Source organism: Carcharodon carcharias, chromosome 4 (genome assembly GCF_017639515.1).
Source record: "Carcharodon carcharias isolate sCarCar2 chromosome 4, sCarCar2.pri, whole genome shotgun sequence".
Classification (NCBI taxonomy): Eukaryota; Metazoa; Chordata; class Chondrichthyes; order Lamniformes; family Lamnidae; genus Carcharodon; species Carcharodon carcharias.
The window spans coordinates 176,971,129-176,988,684 of NC_054470.1; the positions used below are offsets into that span (position 1 = coordinate 176,971,129).

General features: G+C 43.4%; 1 protein-coding gene across 3 annotated transcripts in view; it reads right to left on the bottom strand.

Moving 5' to 3' along the window:
• Positions 1-17,556, bottom strand: part of neil3 (nei-like DNA glycosylase 3) — a 44,018-nt gene that overhangs the window by 16,964 nt on the left and 9,498 nt on the right. For 2 of the 3 annotated variants that reach the window (XM_041186526.1, XM_041186525.1), the window contains exons 4-5: positions 7,462-7,675; positions 3,825-3,899 (exon numbers count right to left, since the gene is read on the bottom strand). In XM_041186526.1, the coding sequence (XP_041042460.1) occupies positions 3,825-3,899; positions 7,462-7,675 (289 nt within the window). The remainder of the gene's footprint in view (positions 1-3,824; positions 3,900-7,461; positions 7,676-17,556) is intronic. The other variant, XM_041186528.1, reaches the window with a different exon arrangement.

Consider the following 17,556-nt stretch of genomic DNA (forward strand, 5'->3'; position numbering starts at 1 on the left):
AGATGCAAGAGACAGAGAAACTGGGAAAAAGGAGTGTAGTCCTTACAGGAAGCAGGGTGTGAGGAGCTGTAGTTGAGATAGCTGTGGGAGTTGGTGGGCTTATAATGAATATTAGTAGACAGCCTATCCCCAGAAATGGAGGCAACAAAGTCAAGAAAGAAAAGAGATATGTCACAGATAAACCGTGAGGGTGAGAGAAAGGTGGAAATTGGAGGCAAAATTGATGAACTTTTCCAGTTCCAGGCAAAAGCAGGATGTGCCACCAATACAGTTATTGATTTGCCAGAAGAAGAAGAGTTAGGGGGAGGGCCAAGGTAGGGCTGGACAGATGGGATCTTGGTTTAATGTTTCATCTGAAAGACTGCAGTGCACAAATGCATTCCATGCATGGTATGTCAAATCTCTGAAGTTGGACTTAACCCACAAAACATTTGGCTCAGAGATGAGAGTGCTGTCACAGAACCACAGCTCACAATCATAACAGGGGAATGGGGCTTACTGCATGATAGAACATAGGTGGCAGTGTTTGCATGTGTTGTAATTTGTGAAAGGATGGAATTTAGTAATCTATCAAGAAAAACATCAGAATAACTGAGATAAAAGCAAAAAACTGCGGATGCTGGAAATCCAAAACAAAAACAAAAATACCTGGAAAAACTCAGCAGGTTCTGGCAGCTTCAGCGGAGAGGAACACAGTTCACGTTTCGAGTCTGAATGACCCTTCAACAGAACTAAGTGAAAATAGAAGAGAGGTGAAATTTAAGCTGGTTTAAGCGGGGGTGGGACAAGTGGAGCTGGATAAAGGGCCAGTGATAGGTGGAGCTAACCACCTGTCTGTGACATCTTTTGGTTATCTCCACCTATCACTGGCTCTTTATCCAGCTCTACTTGTCCCCCCCCCACCACCTTAAACCAGCTTCTATTTCACCTCTCTTCTATTTTTACTTAGTTCTGCTGAAGGGTCATTCAGACTCGAAACGTTAACTGTGTTCCTCTCTGCAGATGCTGCCAGACCTGCTGAGTTTTTCCAGCTATTTTTGTTTTTGTATCAGAATAACTGAGCCTGGAGACAATGGCATGGATTGATCTTCATTGGTATTGAAAGTAAGATTGGAGATGATAAGCATGCAGGTGGCCAAATATGGTATTTGAAACTCATCACAAAGTCAAGCTAAGGTTGCACATTAACCTTCTCAGGGCAATTAGGGATGGCCTAGCTAGCGACGCCCACATCCCATAAATGAACTAAAAAAAAAAGGCTCAATCTGGGGAGTCAGCTTCAAGAGAGGATACCAGGTACTAAGGCATGGGAGTTTTCGGCATAATGACTGTGATTTTGGTCTTATTGGTCTTGAGTTGAAAATTAATATCCGTTGAGCAGTCAGACAGCATGGTGGTAGTCAATATCTTGAGTGATGGTACACAGTTAAAGTGGGACATAATCAGCATGTATGACTCTACACCCACGAGTGGTGTCACCAAAGGACAACAGAGTCAGGACAAAGAAGGGGATCAAAAGTGGAGCTATGGGGCACTCCTAAGGTGGAATAAAAAAAAACACTGCTGAATGTGTTGGCTGCACTGTGACAGCTAAAAGTAAAACCACCTTAGGGTAGTGAAAAAGAAGGGGCGGGGGGTGATGGGGTCGCTGGAGGTTTTTGTGCCTATCATGTCCACTGTCACCGAGTTAAAATTCTGGAACTCCCTTCCTAACAGTGCTGTGGGTGTACCTACACCACATGGACTTCAGCAGTTCAAGAAGGCAGCTCACCACCACCTTCTCAAGGGCAGCAAGGGATGGGCAATAAATGCTGGCCCAGCCAGCAAAGCCCGCATCCCGTGGATGAATAATTAAAAAGGATATTCCAAAATGCTTTACAGCTGACCATTATTGCTTTTGGAACTGCAACTATTGTTTATACATAGCAAGGTACCAGAAACAGGGAAGGACATAAATGACTAGTTAATCTGCTTTGATAGTATTGGCTTAGGGGTGGATATTAGGCAGGTATATATGATCATGTGTACTGGACAGATACACGTATATATACTGAGGCACCAATACAGATCCTTGGGGAACACCAACATTACATCTCATCAATCAGAGTCCTTTATTCATACTTTTTGTCTCTGACCTCCCAATCAATTACCAACCCATGTCACAAGATTAGCTCCAAATCCATACGGTTTCACCTTTTGCTAATAACCTTCCATTGCACCTGAACAAATGTCTTCTGGGGACCGAATAGTCAAAATCTACCATGCCGGTGTTCTCCTCAAAAAAATTGATCAGGATTGATCAGGCATGACCTATCCTTTTTAAATCCATAGTGACTCCCTTTAATCATCTCATATTTGTCCAAGAGCTCAACCATACTGCTCCTAATGATGCATTCATGTGACTTACCCACAACTTATGTTAAACTAACAGTCTGTAGCTTCCAGGTTTCTCCCCCACCTCCCTAAACACTGGATTGCCATTTGCAACTTTTTAACAAAAATGCATAATTCTTGAATCTTTGGAAAATCATAGTTAATGCATTTGCAATTCCCTCATCTATTTCTTTTACTACCTTGAGGATGGAAACCATCAGGTCCTGGAGATATATCTATCTTTGATTACATTACTTTTTCCAATATGATATTGTGTACCTATATTGAATCAAAAATGTTCCTTCCTTTGACATATATTTAGCTCCTTTGTACTTTGTCATTTTCCTCTACTGTGAAACCGGATATGAAGTAGTAATTTAATAATTCTGCCAATTTCGTATTGTCATTATAGTCTCACCTGAACCTAAAAGAAAAAGAAGCTTGCATTTGTACAGTGCCTTTCTCAACTTGAGGCCATCACAAAGGATACTTTTGAAGCACAGGCACTGTGCCAATGTAGGAAATGCCGCAGCCAATTTGCACATAGCTTTTAGCATTGCTTTTTATAACTCTCCCAGTCTGTTGGATTTCTACTATTTTGTACAATTGTGTCAACATTTTCCTTTAGCTGGACTATCTCTTAACTCTTAATGTGTTGACCATAGCTTTTAAGTGAAGCTCATGCATTTTAGGGGCATGGATGGATAATTTTCATTGCACAAATACTTTTTTGAACATTGCCCAATTTTTGACTGCAATTTTCCTCATTAACAGTTCAGCCTAGTTTACTGTAATTAATTTATTTCCTCACCCCACTGAAGCTTGCCTTAATTAAATTTAAAGCTCTGGTCGGTGATTCTACCTGCTCCTAATAACAAATTCATATTTTCTTACTATAAGGGTGCCCCCTTACCATCGGTTTGTTAAGTAATGCATTTCTTAACTCGTTACTAAATCTAGTATGATATATTCCACAGAGAATTTACATGTCTTCGCTGAAAGAAAATCAGAAAAGAATCAGCTTTGGAATTGCAAAGCCTCAAAAAAAAAATCCTGGAAATTAAACGAAATGACTAATGAACCCTATTTATGTGAAAATGGCTCAACAGTTGTTTGACAAGATACAAATCCCAAGGTTGTTTTAAAGTCACAACAATTTTTGACTAAATAATTCCTATATTGTGTAAGATTCAATAATGCTGAATTCTGAACCAAGTAGTTTGGCAAGAAATGTGAATAACTATAAATGCAAACCACCACGTTGTTTCTCCTTCACTCGTACCACAATACATGCCTAAGCTTTCTGCCTGAATAGTACTTTTTAAAAAAACTATACAATACATTGCTCAGGTGGAAGTAAAGGTTTGCCAACTTCAACCAGAGGGAGCAACTGAGTTAGATGTAATAATTTAGTTGATTTTTTTGCAAATAATAAAAGGTATCATTCTTACTTTGTAGAACAGAAGTGTGAAATCACGAGTCATTTTTACAAGGTGGTGGATTTGCTCAGCTGATAACCGCCAAATCTATGAGAAAGAACATAGACCTGAGATAATAGTTTACCATATAAATCGATGACAATTGATGCTTGATTTTAAACTGACTGACTTTATACTAATCGCCTTTTGAAAATCTGGAATTACACTGCACTGCCCAGCTCCACCTAATGTGGTTAGAGACATCTGCTATAAAAAGGTGATAGAAGTGTGACACAAAAGTTAATTATTCAGCTGTCACCCCTTCACAGGTTTACATTACTTTGCATCTCCATTTATAAAAAAAAGCAATATTTAGTAGCCATGTATTTTTAAACAGTGCTGAATAAACTGGTTTGCAGATCAGGTAAGTCGACATGATGGGCAGTATTAAATGGAGACGACGGGTGTCTCGCCTGGCAACTGGAATCCGGCAAGAGCCCCATATGCCTCTTTTAAGGAAAGCCCGCAGTATTAAGTGCCACTTAGGCATTTAACTGTACAGCAGTGGGCCTTCCCTGGGATCAAGGACTCTGCGGCGGAGGTCCCACCCACCAAGAGGTATCACATGGGAAACTGTGGCTACTACCTGTAAGACACCGATCCAAGGTTTAGTATCGTCGCTGCATCCCAGGCCACAGGTGAGTGATGGGTAGGGGGATGAAATCGCAGGATAAGGTCCAGGGAGGTGGGTGGGTGGGGGTGAGTGTTGGGTCTCAACGGGGGCCCCCATTCCCAATGCCAGGCCCCTTGATCACACACCAAGTGCCTTCGACTGTATGGGCTTGCTCTTTGTTCTTTGCTTTGGGATAGTTACTATCTTAAGAGTTATATGAATACCGTTGTCGTTATCTACACAGCAATAACCTAGCTTATTGCAATCGAGTTGAATTCAGGAGGAAAAGGTCATGTTGGCAATGTCCTTGACCTGTTTGAGAGCTTAAAAATATCATTTGTTTCATCACCTCTTCAGCCTCAGTTTCTGTGACAGCAGCTTCGTAAACCTATCCAGAATTAAGTCAAGACTGACTAAAATAATAAACTTCATAATCAACTAATTGGGTTATAAACAGGTCTGCACAAGTTCTCAAGGATAAGAATGTTAGCTTGTATTTGAAACCAAACATATTTTTGCATGGAAGGCTTCACAAGTGATTAACCAAACATTGAAAAGAGTTTAACAATTGGCATGAGAATGCCACTCTTGTTTATAAATTGCATTTGAGACACAGAATTAACTAAATAATTGAAAGGCAAATAGAACTGGCTAATTTTCTGCTAAATTGTAATAAATACATAACTTGAGCTGTAACATTCATCATCTGACAGGGTTTTGAAGTCTTGAATAATTCCTACACCAAAGCTTTGAAACTCCTGGGGCTTGTGTAGTGAAGAACTAAGATGGAAAATTAAGATCTGGGTCAGTGGTTATGAAATGGTGCTAATGTCACATGCATCAGAAAAAGTCATGCTAAAATGGGAGGACTGTATGGCTGGAGAAAGTTACAGAGATAGGAAGATGCACAGCCACAGAGGGATTTGAAAATTGAAGCATTGTCGGACCAGCAGCCAGTGAGCACAGGGGTGACGGGTGAACTGGATTGTGTGTGAGTGAGGTAGCAGAGTTTTGGATGAAATCGAGTTTATGGAGGGCGGAAATGAAAGGCTAACTAGGAATGCTTTATGGCTCTTTGGCTATGACTAGAGGAGAAAGAATAGAATCAGGTCAGGCCATACCACCCAGATTGATGACTGTGGAAGGCATTGAAGGAAGAGATATAATTAACTACCAAAAGCTGCAGACTGGTCAAGAAGGATGAGGAAGATAATTTACCAAGCTCACAGTCATACTGGATCATTATCCGGTAACCCTGGCTGAAAGGCACAAGCATGGAGCTCTGCTGAATCTCAGAATTTTAACGGCACAGGAGGCCATTTGACCCACCATATCTGCAATGGCTCTCCAAATGAGCATTATGACCTAGTGCCATTGCCCTGCCTTTTCCCCGTACCCCTGCACATTGATTCTATTCAAATAATCATCTAATGCCCTCTTGAATGCCTTGATTGAACCTGCCTCCACTACACTTCCAGACAGTGCATTCCAGTCCCACAGTCCAAAATGTAGTTTAAAGCCAGCTTACTTTAGCAAGCTACAGGGACGTTGCTTGAACAATATCCAACAGGACTCAATGACCAATATTTACGGGGAAGGTGCAAACGAGCATTTGCGGGGCACAGCCCATAAATCTTGGGAACAGGCCTTATTAGCATTTTCTTAACTCCTCCCATCACCCAGCAGCCAGCCAATCGAAAGGCTGGTCAACAGGAAAGCCAGCAGTTGCGTCTGTTGAGGATGGTACCTAGCAACTGCGAAACATCGCAAGTTGGATGGGGAGGGAGGACGATATAGAGTTAGATAGGTAATTAGAACAGAGAGGGAACTCATTTAGATTGCAGGCTTAATGGTGGTGGGAGGGTGGTTTCAGTGTGTTAGATGATCCTGGCAAGAGCAACTGGGGGGGTGCTGATGGGAAGGGGGTGCTCCTGCTCCCTCTGCCCCACAAACAGTGTGGTCAAAAAACACTTACTTGCTCGGTCCATCTGTTCCGGCCTCCCTTTAACTGTTGGGTTTCCCTAACTCTGGGAAACCCAGAAAGCCAGCATTAAATTCAAATGACTCCCAAAACCTGAGGAACGGAGCCTCATTAACAAATCAAAATCACAGACCCATCTCTCCAGAGTAGGCCATCCCCAAACCTGCAGCAATAACAACAGGGACAGAATATTGCACTCAACGGGCGGGCGCACGCCCTACCCGAACAAATTTAAAACGAGACGTCATATTTTGGTCGGTGGGCACGTGCGAGAGTCGGCAGCGCACCCGCCGACAATTAACAGGCCTATTAAGGCCATTAAAGTGACAATTAAATGAAAGATTTTGCTGCCCGTCCAACCTTATGGTTGACGGGCAGGTGAAAAGGCCAAGCGGCCTTTAGGTTTCTTTTACGAAAGTTCATTCATGGGCGGGATGAAGTTTCCAACAGCAAATAAAAATTAAATAACACTTGTTAAATTTCATTCATCACATGTCCCTGCTCATGTGACAGAGCCACATGAGGGGGACATATTTTTAATACTGCCTAAGTTTTTAATTCTTTATTTTAAAACTCTTCAGCTCCCTGAGGCAGCTCTATGCCTCAGGGAGCTTTTACTGCACACACCTGTATGAACTTCAGCACTTGCACTCCTCCCGCACACCCATTGAGCGCTGCAGTGTGTGTTTCACCCTGGCCAGCCATTAATTGGCCAGCTAGCGTGAAATCGCTGTTGGAGCCCGATCACGGGTGGCAGTCAGCTTACCGACGACCAGAAAACTCTGGGAGCAATTCACATATTTTCTGACTTGTCTTTCCCTTGTCTCAGTGGATGTTAAGATTGTTTGAATGCGTGCAGGAAAGAAAATCAAATATAAAACAGATATATAAGAGGAAAGCATTACTAAGTTGCACCTTTAAAGACTTTTTGAATGAAGTCGCTACTTCAATTAATCTTATCTAGTCTAAAACATGCAGATCAGTTTTAAATGGGCTCTGCTACATGAGGCACTTACCTTCACAGCAGGATGGAAGCCACTATCAAACATTGATTCATTTTTGATGATATTTCCCACTCCAGGAAGCACAGTCTGGTCCAAGAGCACATCACAAATCATACGAGCACCATATTGCTTCAATTCATTCTCAGCTCGAGAGCAATTGAACTTAGCTGAACAAACATCCAGTTCTTCAAATAATTTTACTTTCTGCTTGCACTCAGATGCATTCCTGATAGATAATGGAAACATTAATGTTAAATTTCATTCAACATATAACATTGTCATGTGTTCATTGCACCATAGTTTCTACATAACTGTCTTGCAATCTCAACCAGTTATCAATTCCTTCAAATCCAACATTGCTTCCCCCTCCCAATTCCATTTCCCACCTGCTCCCCTTATCAGTGGATTCACCGAGACCCCAAAAATCTGTCGATCTCAGCCTTAAACAGTCAATGAAAGAGCATCCACAGCCCTCTGGTGGATAGAATTCCAAAGATTCACAACCATTTGGAGGGAAGAAATTTCTCCTTATCTCAGTGCGAAATGATTGGTCCCTTAGCCTGGGAACGTGCCTCCATGTTTCAGATTCCCCGACCAATGAAAACAATCTCTCAACATCTACCCTAGCAAGCCTCCCCAGAATCTTGTATGTTTCAGTGAGGTCACCTCTCATTTTTCTAAACGTTATAGAATATAGGCCCAATTTACTCAGCCTCCCTTCATGGGACAGTCCTAAATGATCAGCGCCTTATGCTCAAACTGTACCCCCTTGTTCTAGATTTCCCAGCTATGGGATACAATGTCGCAGTATCTACCCTGTTAAGCCTTTTTATAGGCTGGGATTTTCTCCGAGATCAGCAAAGTCCGTTATCGGGCGGGGAAAATTGGCATTTGACCTGCTGATGGCAATGGCGAAATTTCACCCTGTATCGTGTGGAACGTTGTTGAAAAAAATCAGAGGCACGGGTTTTACTTTGGATAGCTGGTGGGGCAGCCTCCGATTCACCCGACCAGCCGTGACCTCAGAGCTTCAGTCGTCCAGGCACCATATTTAAAGGCCAACTTTGCATAGAGATAACACTCACCAAGGGATAAGAAGCTGCTGGGAACCGATGGCCGCAAGAGCTGGGAGACATGCTGCCCCCAAATTTAGCGACTTCTCACTTGAGTACCTATACGACGCAGTGGAGGCCCACCAATGTCCACTATCCCCACTCTGGGAGAAGGCCAGCAAGCAGGGGCACCAACCCAGCATGGCAGGTGATGGCAGCAGTGGTTAGCGCTAGCACACTCCAAAAGAGGACAGCTGAGTGCCGAAAGAGGATGAATGATCTCCTCCATTATTCCAGGATTAGTCACTCTACTCATCATTCTCAACTCACACACACACAAGCCCATCACAGAACCACAGGGACAAATACAAAAATACCTGGAAAAACTCAGCAGGTCTGACAACATCTGTGGAGTGGGATACAGTTGACGTTTTGAGTCCATATGACCCTTCATCAGAACTAAGAAATATAGAAATGAGATGAAATATAAGCTAATAGAAGGGGGTGGGACAGGAGAGCCCGATAGGGGGCTAGTGATAAGTGGAGGCCAAGAAGAGACTGCCAAAGATGTCATAGACAAAAGGTCAAAGGGGTGTTGACGGTGGTGATATTATCTAAAAGATGTGCTAATGGAGACATTAAGGGAAGCAAGCTAGTAGCAGATGGCCCTAGTGTGGGTGGGGTGGGAAGGGATCGAAATGGGCTAAAAGGTGGAGATGAAACAATAGATCGAAATAAATTTAAAAATAGGATAAAAGAGAAAATAAATAGTTGTAAAAAAATAAATAAATTATTGGAAAAGGGGGGATCGGAAAGGTTGTGGGGATGGAGGAGAGGGTTCATGATCTGAAATTGTTGAACTCAATATTAAGTCCGGAAGGCTGTAGAGTGCCTAGTCGGAAGATGAGGTGCTGTTCCTCCAGTTTGCGTGAGCTTCACTGGAACATTGCCACTGGCCAAGGATGGACATGTGGGCATAAGAGCAGGGCGGTGTGATGAAATGGCAAGCAACAAGGAGGTCTGGGTCATGCTTTTCTACAGACCGAAGGTGTTCTGCAAAGTGGTCACCCAGTTTGCGTTTGGTCTCTCCAATGTAGAGGAGACCGCATTGGGAGCAGCGAATGCAGTAGATTAAACAGAACCACAGGGGTCTCACTCTCTGCCAACTCAAGGGACATCACCACTCTCTCTCTCACACAACTTCATCTGCCCTGTGCATCATGTCCTCATCCTGTCAATGGCATCACTCACCATCCACACATGCCAGGTACCTTTTTCATGTGGCCTGGCAGGCATCCTGCTTACACCTTCTCCACCTGTTTTCATGCAGGACAAGCTGGCACACAACAAAAGGGAGAGGTCCCAGACTGGCGGAGGAATGCCCGACCTCAACGGCCTGATTTTAAAAATTGAGCAATTCAGCTGGCCATCGAGGATGTGGACCGTTCGTGTGCTGACGATGAGGTCTGCAGCACTCAATCAGGTGAGGATCCAGCACTGCAACATCTACCAGACAACCACGCTGCGAGTGGTGTCTCCTATTTCACAGGTCACTGTCATGCACTAATTATCTCTTCTTTCTTTTGCAGGCACAACTGGGAAGTAGCTAAGGGGGTCCGCAACCCAGGTCCTCAACTAAAGTCACGAGGACACCACAGAAGGAGAATCCACAGATACCAAAATTGAAGACTTGCCACAGCGCTCACCCATACCCTCCACCAGCGCAGAGACACACACCTCAGTGGGACCTAGTTTTAGAGTAGCCTCGGGGTCACAATCTGGAGAACACATTGCACTGTCTGATCCACAGCAGGCGGAGACAGAGGCATCCCAAGGTACCGGCATTCGGAATTGCTGGAGGCTAGAAACCTACTGAATCCAGGTCAGATGAAGAGCCTCAGGGCTCGGTCATACCTCAGCTGCTGGAGTTGCAAAGACAAGCTCGGGAACATCGGAAAGGGATGTCTGCCTCACTCCTCAGATTGCAAAGCACGATGGATGAGTTTGTTCACCTTTACCCTGAAGTGATTGTGCCAGCCTGCCAACGCACCAGCAGCCGCCATGGAGACCTTGGTCTAGGACATTGGTCCTGCACTGCTGCAGGAGTTGTACTCCATGTTGAGGCACTTGCATCCATCAGTGTCAACGCAAGAGCCCCTTCCTCCGAAGGAGTCAGTCGGGGCCCGAGGGCACCCACAAGGAGGAGGATTAGTAGGTGCACACCCCAGGGCCATCCACCCAGTGACTCTAGGAGTGACTGACCTATCCGAATCCCCTCTTCCTGTGGCCCCCTGCAGCTCCAACTCTGCAGGCCAAGGAGGATGGCACTGCCACACAGCAAGACCCCAAAAGCAGGCCTGGGCCCACCAGGTCTCAGCCCTCCAGAGGACATCCGCCAAGGTCATCACAAACAGGGCGTAGCAGTCAGCAGGCCACCTCCACCTAACTAGCCTGACCCCAAGCATGTCAATTGAGCTCAAGCTAGACAGAATCAGCTGCAGAAGAGTGCCCATCTTTGACATGCTTTTCCATTTGCCTGGCCATTTTCTTCCACTGCTCCTCCACCCCGGCATGTGTTTGTGTGCAACCTTCAGTCTGTGTTGCCATGACCACCAGCAACCCCCCATACACTGTGGTTCCTTACTCTCTGGCACTGTTGCCCTTACCCAAAGATTTCCCTTCCCTCGGGCACTGTTGCCTTTACCCCAAGGTTCCCTTCTTGCAGGCCCTAATACCGAGGTTCCCTTCTCCCCAGTACTGTTGCCCTTACCTCAAGGCTTCTTTCTCTCTGGCACTGCTGCCCTAGTCCATAGGTACCCTTCCCACCAGCACTGTTGTCCTAGCCCCTGCACCACAAGCCAGCCACGAAGCTGCTGTGGAGACTTCCCAACAGCAGGAAACGTGAGCTGCCATTGACAGGGGAAGGTGACAATCGTTTCCTGGATTTACATCACCAGGAAACAAGCATAGGGCCTTCTCACAAGAGTTTTTGATCTCTCGACCAAACAAGCCCGGGACGGCACCATAATCTTGGATATATCAATGAGATCACTTCTCATTCTCCTAAACTCCAGAGAATATAGTATATAGAATTTATGCAGCTGTTCACCACAGGATGACCCTCTCACCCCAGGAACCAATCTAGTGAACCTTTGATGTACTGTCTCCAATGCAAGTATATTGTGCCTTAAACATGGAGACCAAAATTGAAAACAGTATTCCAGGTGTTGTCACCAAAGCCCTGTACAATTGTAGCAAGGCTTCTTTATTCTTGTGTTTCAATTCCCTCCCAATAAAAGGTGCAAGTTATTTACTCTTTTAATTGCTTGCTGTACCTGCATGCTACCTTTTTGTGCTCCTTGTACAGGTGCACCCAAGTCTCTCTGAGCATCAAGTTTCACCTTTTAAAAATATCCTGCTTTTCTTATGATCAAAGTGAATAACTTCCCACTTCCCCACATTATACACCTTCCATTTTGTTGCCCACTCATTTAACCTATTTATATCTCTTTGCAGCCACTTTGTGTCCTCCTCACAGCTTTACATTCTCACCTAGCTTTAATCATTAGTAAACTTAAGATATATCACACTCCATCTCTTTGTCTAAGTCACTAACATAGATTGTAAATACCTGAGGCCCTAGCATTGATTCTTGCGCTGCTCTACTAGACGCAGCCTGCCAATTTGAAAATGCCTTTTATCCTTAATCTCCGCTTCCTGTCTGTTAACTTCTATCATGCTAATATATCTTGCCTATTAACCTTGTGTGGCACCTTATCAAATGCTTTTTGGAAATTCATCTAGCAATTCCCCTTTATCCTTTCAACATTACATTGTTAAACAGGATCTTCCTTTTGTAAACCATGCTGACTCTGTTTTATCATACAATGATTCTCCAAGTGCATTATGAAGGCTTCCTTAATAATAGATTCCAACACCTTCCCATGACTGATCCCAGGCTGTAGTTCCCAGCTTCTCTTTTCCATCTTTTTTGAACAGTGCTGCTACATTTAATAGCTTCCCATCTTCTGTGATCATTCCAGAATCTAGGGAAGTTTGGAAAATTATAGCCAGCTTATCCAATTACTCTGCAGCTCTTTTTTAAAAACCCTAGGATTTAAAAAAAAAATCATTCATGAGATGTGGGCATTGCTGGCTAGGCAATGCCCACATCCCATGTCCATTCTTAATTGTCCTTGAGAAGCTAATGTGGAGTTGCATTTTTAAACCGCTGCAATCCATGTGGTGTAGATATCCCTACAGTGCTGTTAGGGAGGTTCCAGGATTCTGAACCAGCCCATGCCCGGATATTGTCCAGATCTTCCTGCATTTGAGCATGGGCTGTTTCAGCATCTGAGGAGTCGCGAATGGTGCTGAACATTGGGCAATCATCAGTGAACACTGATGAAGCAGCTGAAGATGTTTGGACCTCAGATACTACTCTGAGGAACTCCTGCAGTGATGTCCTGAAACTGATGTAGGCCATCAAGTCCTGGTGTTATGTCAGATTTTAGTCCCTTGGGTTTCTCTAGTACGTTTCTCTGCTAATATTAATTACCTTAATTTCCTCACTCATATTAGCCCTTAGGTTACTCTCTATTTCTGGTATGCAGCTTATGTTTTTCACTGCGAAAACAGAAAAAAAAATTTCTTCTAAATTTCAGCATTTCCTAATTCCCCATGATAATTTCTCCTGTGTCTGCTTCAAAGGGACCAACGGGCAGAATTGTCTGTGCCTGCTGGCAAAAGCAGACAATATGGCGAGCAGGCCAAAAATCGGTTTCATCATTAAACGTTCATTACCATTCATCGTTAAACCAGTTTGTGATCATCCATTCAGCCCGTCAATGGCGGGCCACATTTCCTGCCATCAGACGTCAGGAACCTCATTGTTATACCTCTGAATATTGTTGTAAGGCTAGTCGGCCAGACTCATTCCCCCACGCGGGATCATCTGCCCACGTCGGTGTGATTGTACAACTGCACATAAGTGACAGACATCTGGCCAGCTGCGCTTCACTCAGGACTTCAACATTTGTTTGCCTATCTCGCTTCAGGCGGCACTCGTAGTCATTAGCGCCAGGCTTCGCAGACAGCACCACAGCACTTTTGGGGGAGCTCACAGTCAGGTCTCTATCTACAAGAACAGCCATAAGGCAGGAGTGAGTGTTGTACAGCTGCAGGGCTAGGGCTTACTTGGTGAAGCGTTGGGGGGTGGGGGTGGGGGGTGGTGGTGGAGTGGGCTCAGGCAAGGGAAGAGGCTGAAGAATGAAGGCTGTACTGAGGAAGGCGGGTATCCCAGGGTTTGTGTGGGGGCACAAGTTGATTTGTGCAAGTAGTCTTAAGAGGGTGAGGGCTGAGGGGGCTGTCTCCGGTGCAGAAGAGGGCAGATGGTGATGCGAGGACGTGTGTGTGCGTGAAAGAGTGAGTCGTGATGTCCCTTGAGCTGGCAGTAAGTGAGATGGTTGCCATACCCTGGCTGCACGGTTAAAATTATTCATCCTCTATCTGTATTGCATGGTGAACCTCTTCTGTGCAGCATTGGCACTGATCACCACTGCCTTCGCCTACCAAGCCAGAATGGTAGTGTTGCTGCCCCTCCTGTGTCCAAAGCTGGGGTAGAGGACATCATAGTGGGCCTCTACAGTGGTGCTTGAGGGATGCGTCACTAAACCTGGGGGCTGCAGTCTTCTTGCCTTGGGGAGCCATATTTTATTTGCAGCAGTCCTGGGCTGGAAGCCCTGAGAGGTGGCCCCTGGCATGATGAAGAAGTAAGGTGACGGCATTACAGACGAATTGGAGTCCACCTGCCATGGAAATAGCGCGTTCCCAGGAATGCATAATGAATGCGGCAGGTTTGGGACGATCCAGCATGAGAGGCCATCATTGCGGTTGGCTGGTAAAACATAAGAACATAAGAAATAGGAACAGGAGTAGACCATTCGGCCCCTCGAGCCTGCTCCGCCATTCAAAAAGATCATGGCTGATCTTCGTGTGTTTCAATTTCCACATTCTCATCTAACCCCCGATAACCTTTGATCCCCTTGCCTAACAAGAATCTATCTAACTCTGCCTTAAAAATATTCAATAACCCTGTCTCCACCACCTTCTGAGGCAGAGAATTCCAAAGTCGTACAACCCTCCGAAAAAAAATTCTTATCTCTGTCCTAAAAGGGCGACCCCTAATTTTAAAACAGTGCCCCCCTAGTTCTGGACTCACCCACAACAGGAAACGTCTTTTCGACGTCCACTTTGTCATGGCCGTTCAGGATCTTGTATACTTCAATCAAATCACCCCTCATTCTTGTTTCCAGTTGAAACAAGCCCAGTCTGTCCAACATTTCCTCATAGCCCACTCGTTCCAGGTATCAATCTAGTAAACCTCCCCTGAACCGCCTCCAATGCATTTACATCCTTCCTTAAATAAGGTAACTAAAACAGCAAACAGTGTTTTGAGGTGCAATCTCACCAATGTTCTGTATGACTGAAGCATAACATCCTTAATTTTATGTTAGTCCCTCTGCACCTGTTCTCCATTTAAGTAATACTCTTTTTTGTTCTTCTTGCCAAAGTGAAAAACTTCACATTTCCCCACATTAAACTTCATTTGCCAGATCTTTGCCCACTCCCTCAATCTATCTATATCCATTTGCAACCTCCTCATGTCCTCTTCACAACATACTTTTCTTTCCTACTATCTTTGTGTCATCTGCAAATTTAGTTACCATGTCTTCACTCCCCTCACCTGACTGATTGATGTAAATCGTAAAAAGTTGAAGCCCAGCACAGACCCCTGTGGACTCTACTCTCACATCCTGCCAATCGTAAAAAGACCCAATTTTGCATGCTCTTTGCTTTCTGCCAGCCAGCCAATCTTCTATCCATGCTAATATGTTACCCCCTACACCATGCGCTTTTATTTTCCATAATAACCTTTGATGTGGCACGTTATCAAATGCCTTCTGGAAATCCAAGTACGGTATGTTTACAGGTTCCCCTTTATCCAATGTGCACATTACTTCTTCAAAAAACTCCAGTAAATTGCTTAAATATTATTTTCTTTTCCCAAAACCAGGCTGATTCTTCCCGATCGCCTTGAGCTCTTCGAAATGCCCAGCTATAAGCTCCGTAACAATCAATTCAAACAACTTCCCCATGACAGACGTCAAGCTAACTAAATAAAACTACAAATTCTAGAAATCTGAAAGCAAAATAAACGCAGAAAATATAAACCAGGTAAGTTTATAGTTTCCAGTTTTCAGACTCCCTCCCTTTTTGAATAGAGGGGTTATACTTGCTACTTTCCAGTCTGATTGAACCTTTCTAGAATCTCGCGAATTTTTGAACATTAACATGAAAAAACGTTGTTTTACCCACCTGCTACCGCACTTAGTGCAAATCTGGGAAGATTCTGCCCAACGTTTAATTTAGCTACTGCCCTCCTTTTCACATACTTATAAAAGCTCTTATAATCTGCTTTATATTCCTGTTTCATTCTCATGTTCTATTGGCCCTTTGCTGGTTTCTACAACACTCCCAATCGTTAAACTTGCAACTATTCTTTGAAACATTATAAGCTTCTTCATTTCATCTAATACTATTCTTAACCTCCCTTAGTAAGCCATCTTTCTTGCTGAGTTTTTGTATGGAAAGTATTTTTGTTGAACATTTTGAATTGTTTCTTTAAAAGTTTATCACTGTTTATTCATTGCTATATCTTTTAGTCTATTTATCTAATCAACCTTAGCCAGCTCTCCCCTCATACCCATGTAATTGGCTTTAAGTTTATATTCCTGTTTGTGATTGGCGAATGTTGTTTTCATACTTACTGTGGAATGAAATTATATTATGATTACTATTTCCCAGTGAATCCTCTGCCACAATGTTACAAATTAATCCTGCCTCATTGCATAATACTACATCTAAAATAGCTCTATCCCAATTGGTTCTACACTTTTTGCTCCAGGAAACTGCCTTGAAAGCAATCTACAAACTCATTTTCCAGGCCACCTTGGCCAATTTGATTGGTCCAGTCTATATGAAAATTAAAATCCCCCACAACTATTACATTGTCTTTGTTACATGCTCCAATAATTACTTATTTAATGCTCTGTCCAATGGTATAATTACTGTTAGGGGCCTATAAGCTATTCATTTCAGCATTTTCTGATTGTTGCTATTCCTAACCTCCACCCATACGGATTCAATTTCTTGATTTTGAGATCCTTTCTTACTAATGCCCTTATGTCATCCTTTATCAGGGCAACCCTTCCTCCTTTTCCCTTTAGGAACTCGTTATGAGTTAGAACATCAATCTAACATTAAATTTTAATTTTTTTGATATCAAGTGAAGCATTTCCTATTAAAATATAACTTTTATTTTCAGAGCAAATATCACGTATGGTAACTCTCAAGAACTTTATATATTCAAAGAGCAAGGCACCAAAAAGAAGAATCAGCAACAGGTCAAAAGGTGTGAATCTTGTGGGATTCTATGAGATAACTAATGTCACAGGCAAGGACCAGAGTAATACATTTACTTAAATTTGATAAAAATCCACTTTCAAACTTTCTTGAATTATGAGTAATTACTAGAGCTTACTCTACAATATCTATTATAAAAATATTGATCTTGCTCTACAATACCCGATATCAAAGGCACAAATGCTTTTAACTTCAGTTTCTTTGCTTATTTTTTTTTCTCTCCGATCTCACTGAACTTACTTTTTTCTACTACATCTGCCCCTTACTTTATTATTTTTTCTGGTTATCTGTCTGCATTTGTGCAATTCTTCTTTCAATACCTATCTTTCAGGTTATCTTGTCATTCTAATCTGACCACTATTTTTTAGGCTATCCTTCTCTGCCCATCATGTCTGCCACTTTCATTTGCGTAAACTGTACTCCCATTGCACTGGTCCTCAGACTTCATTACACTCTATGTTGCCTTTCAGCAAATTACTTTTTGTAGTCGCATAGGCTCTTGTTTTTTGTGCACCTTCTTGTATTGCTGTCTGCCTCTATACCCTTCCTACTCTGCTCCAGAGGGCAACAG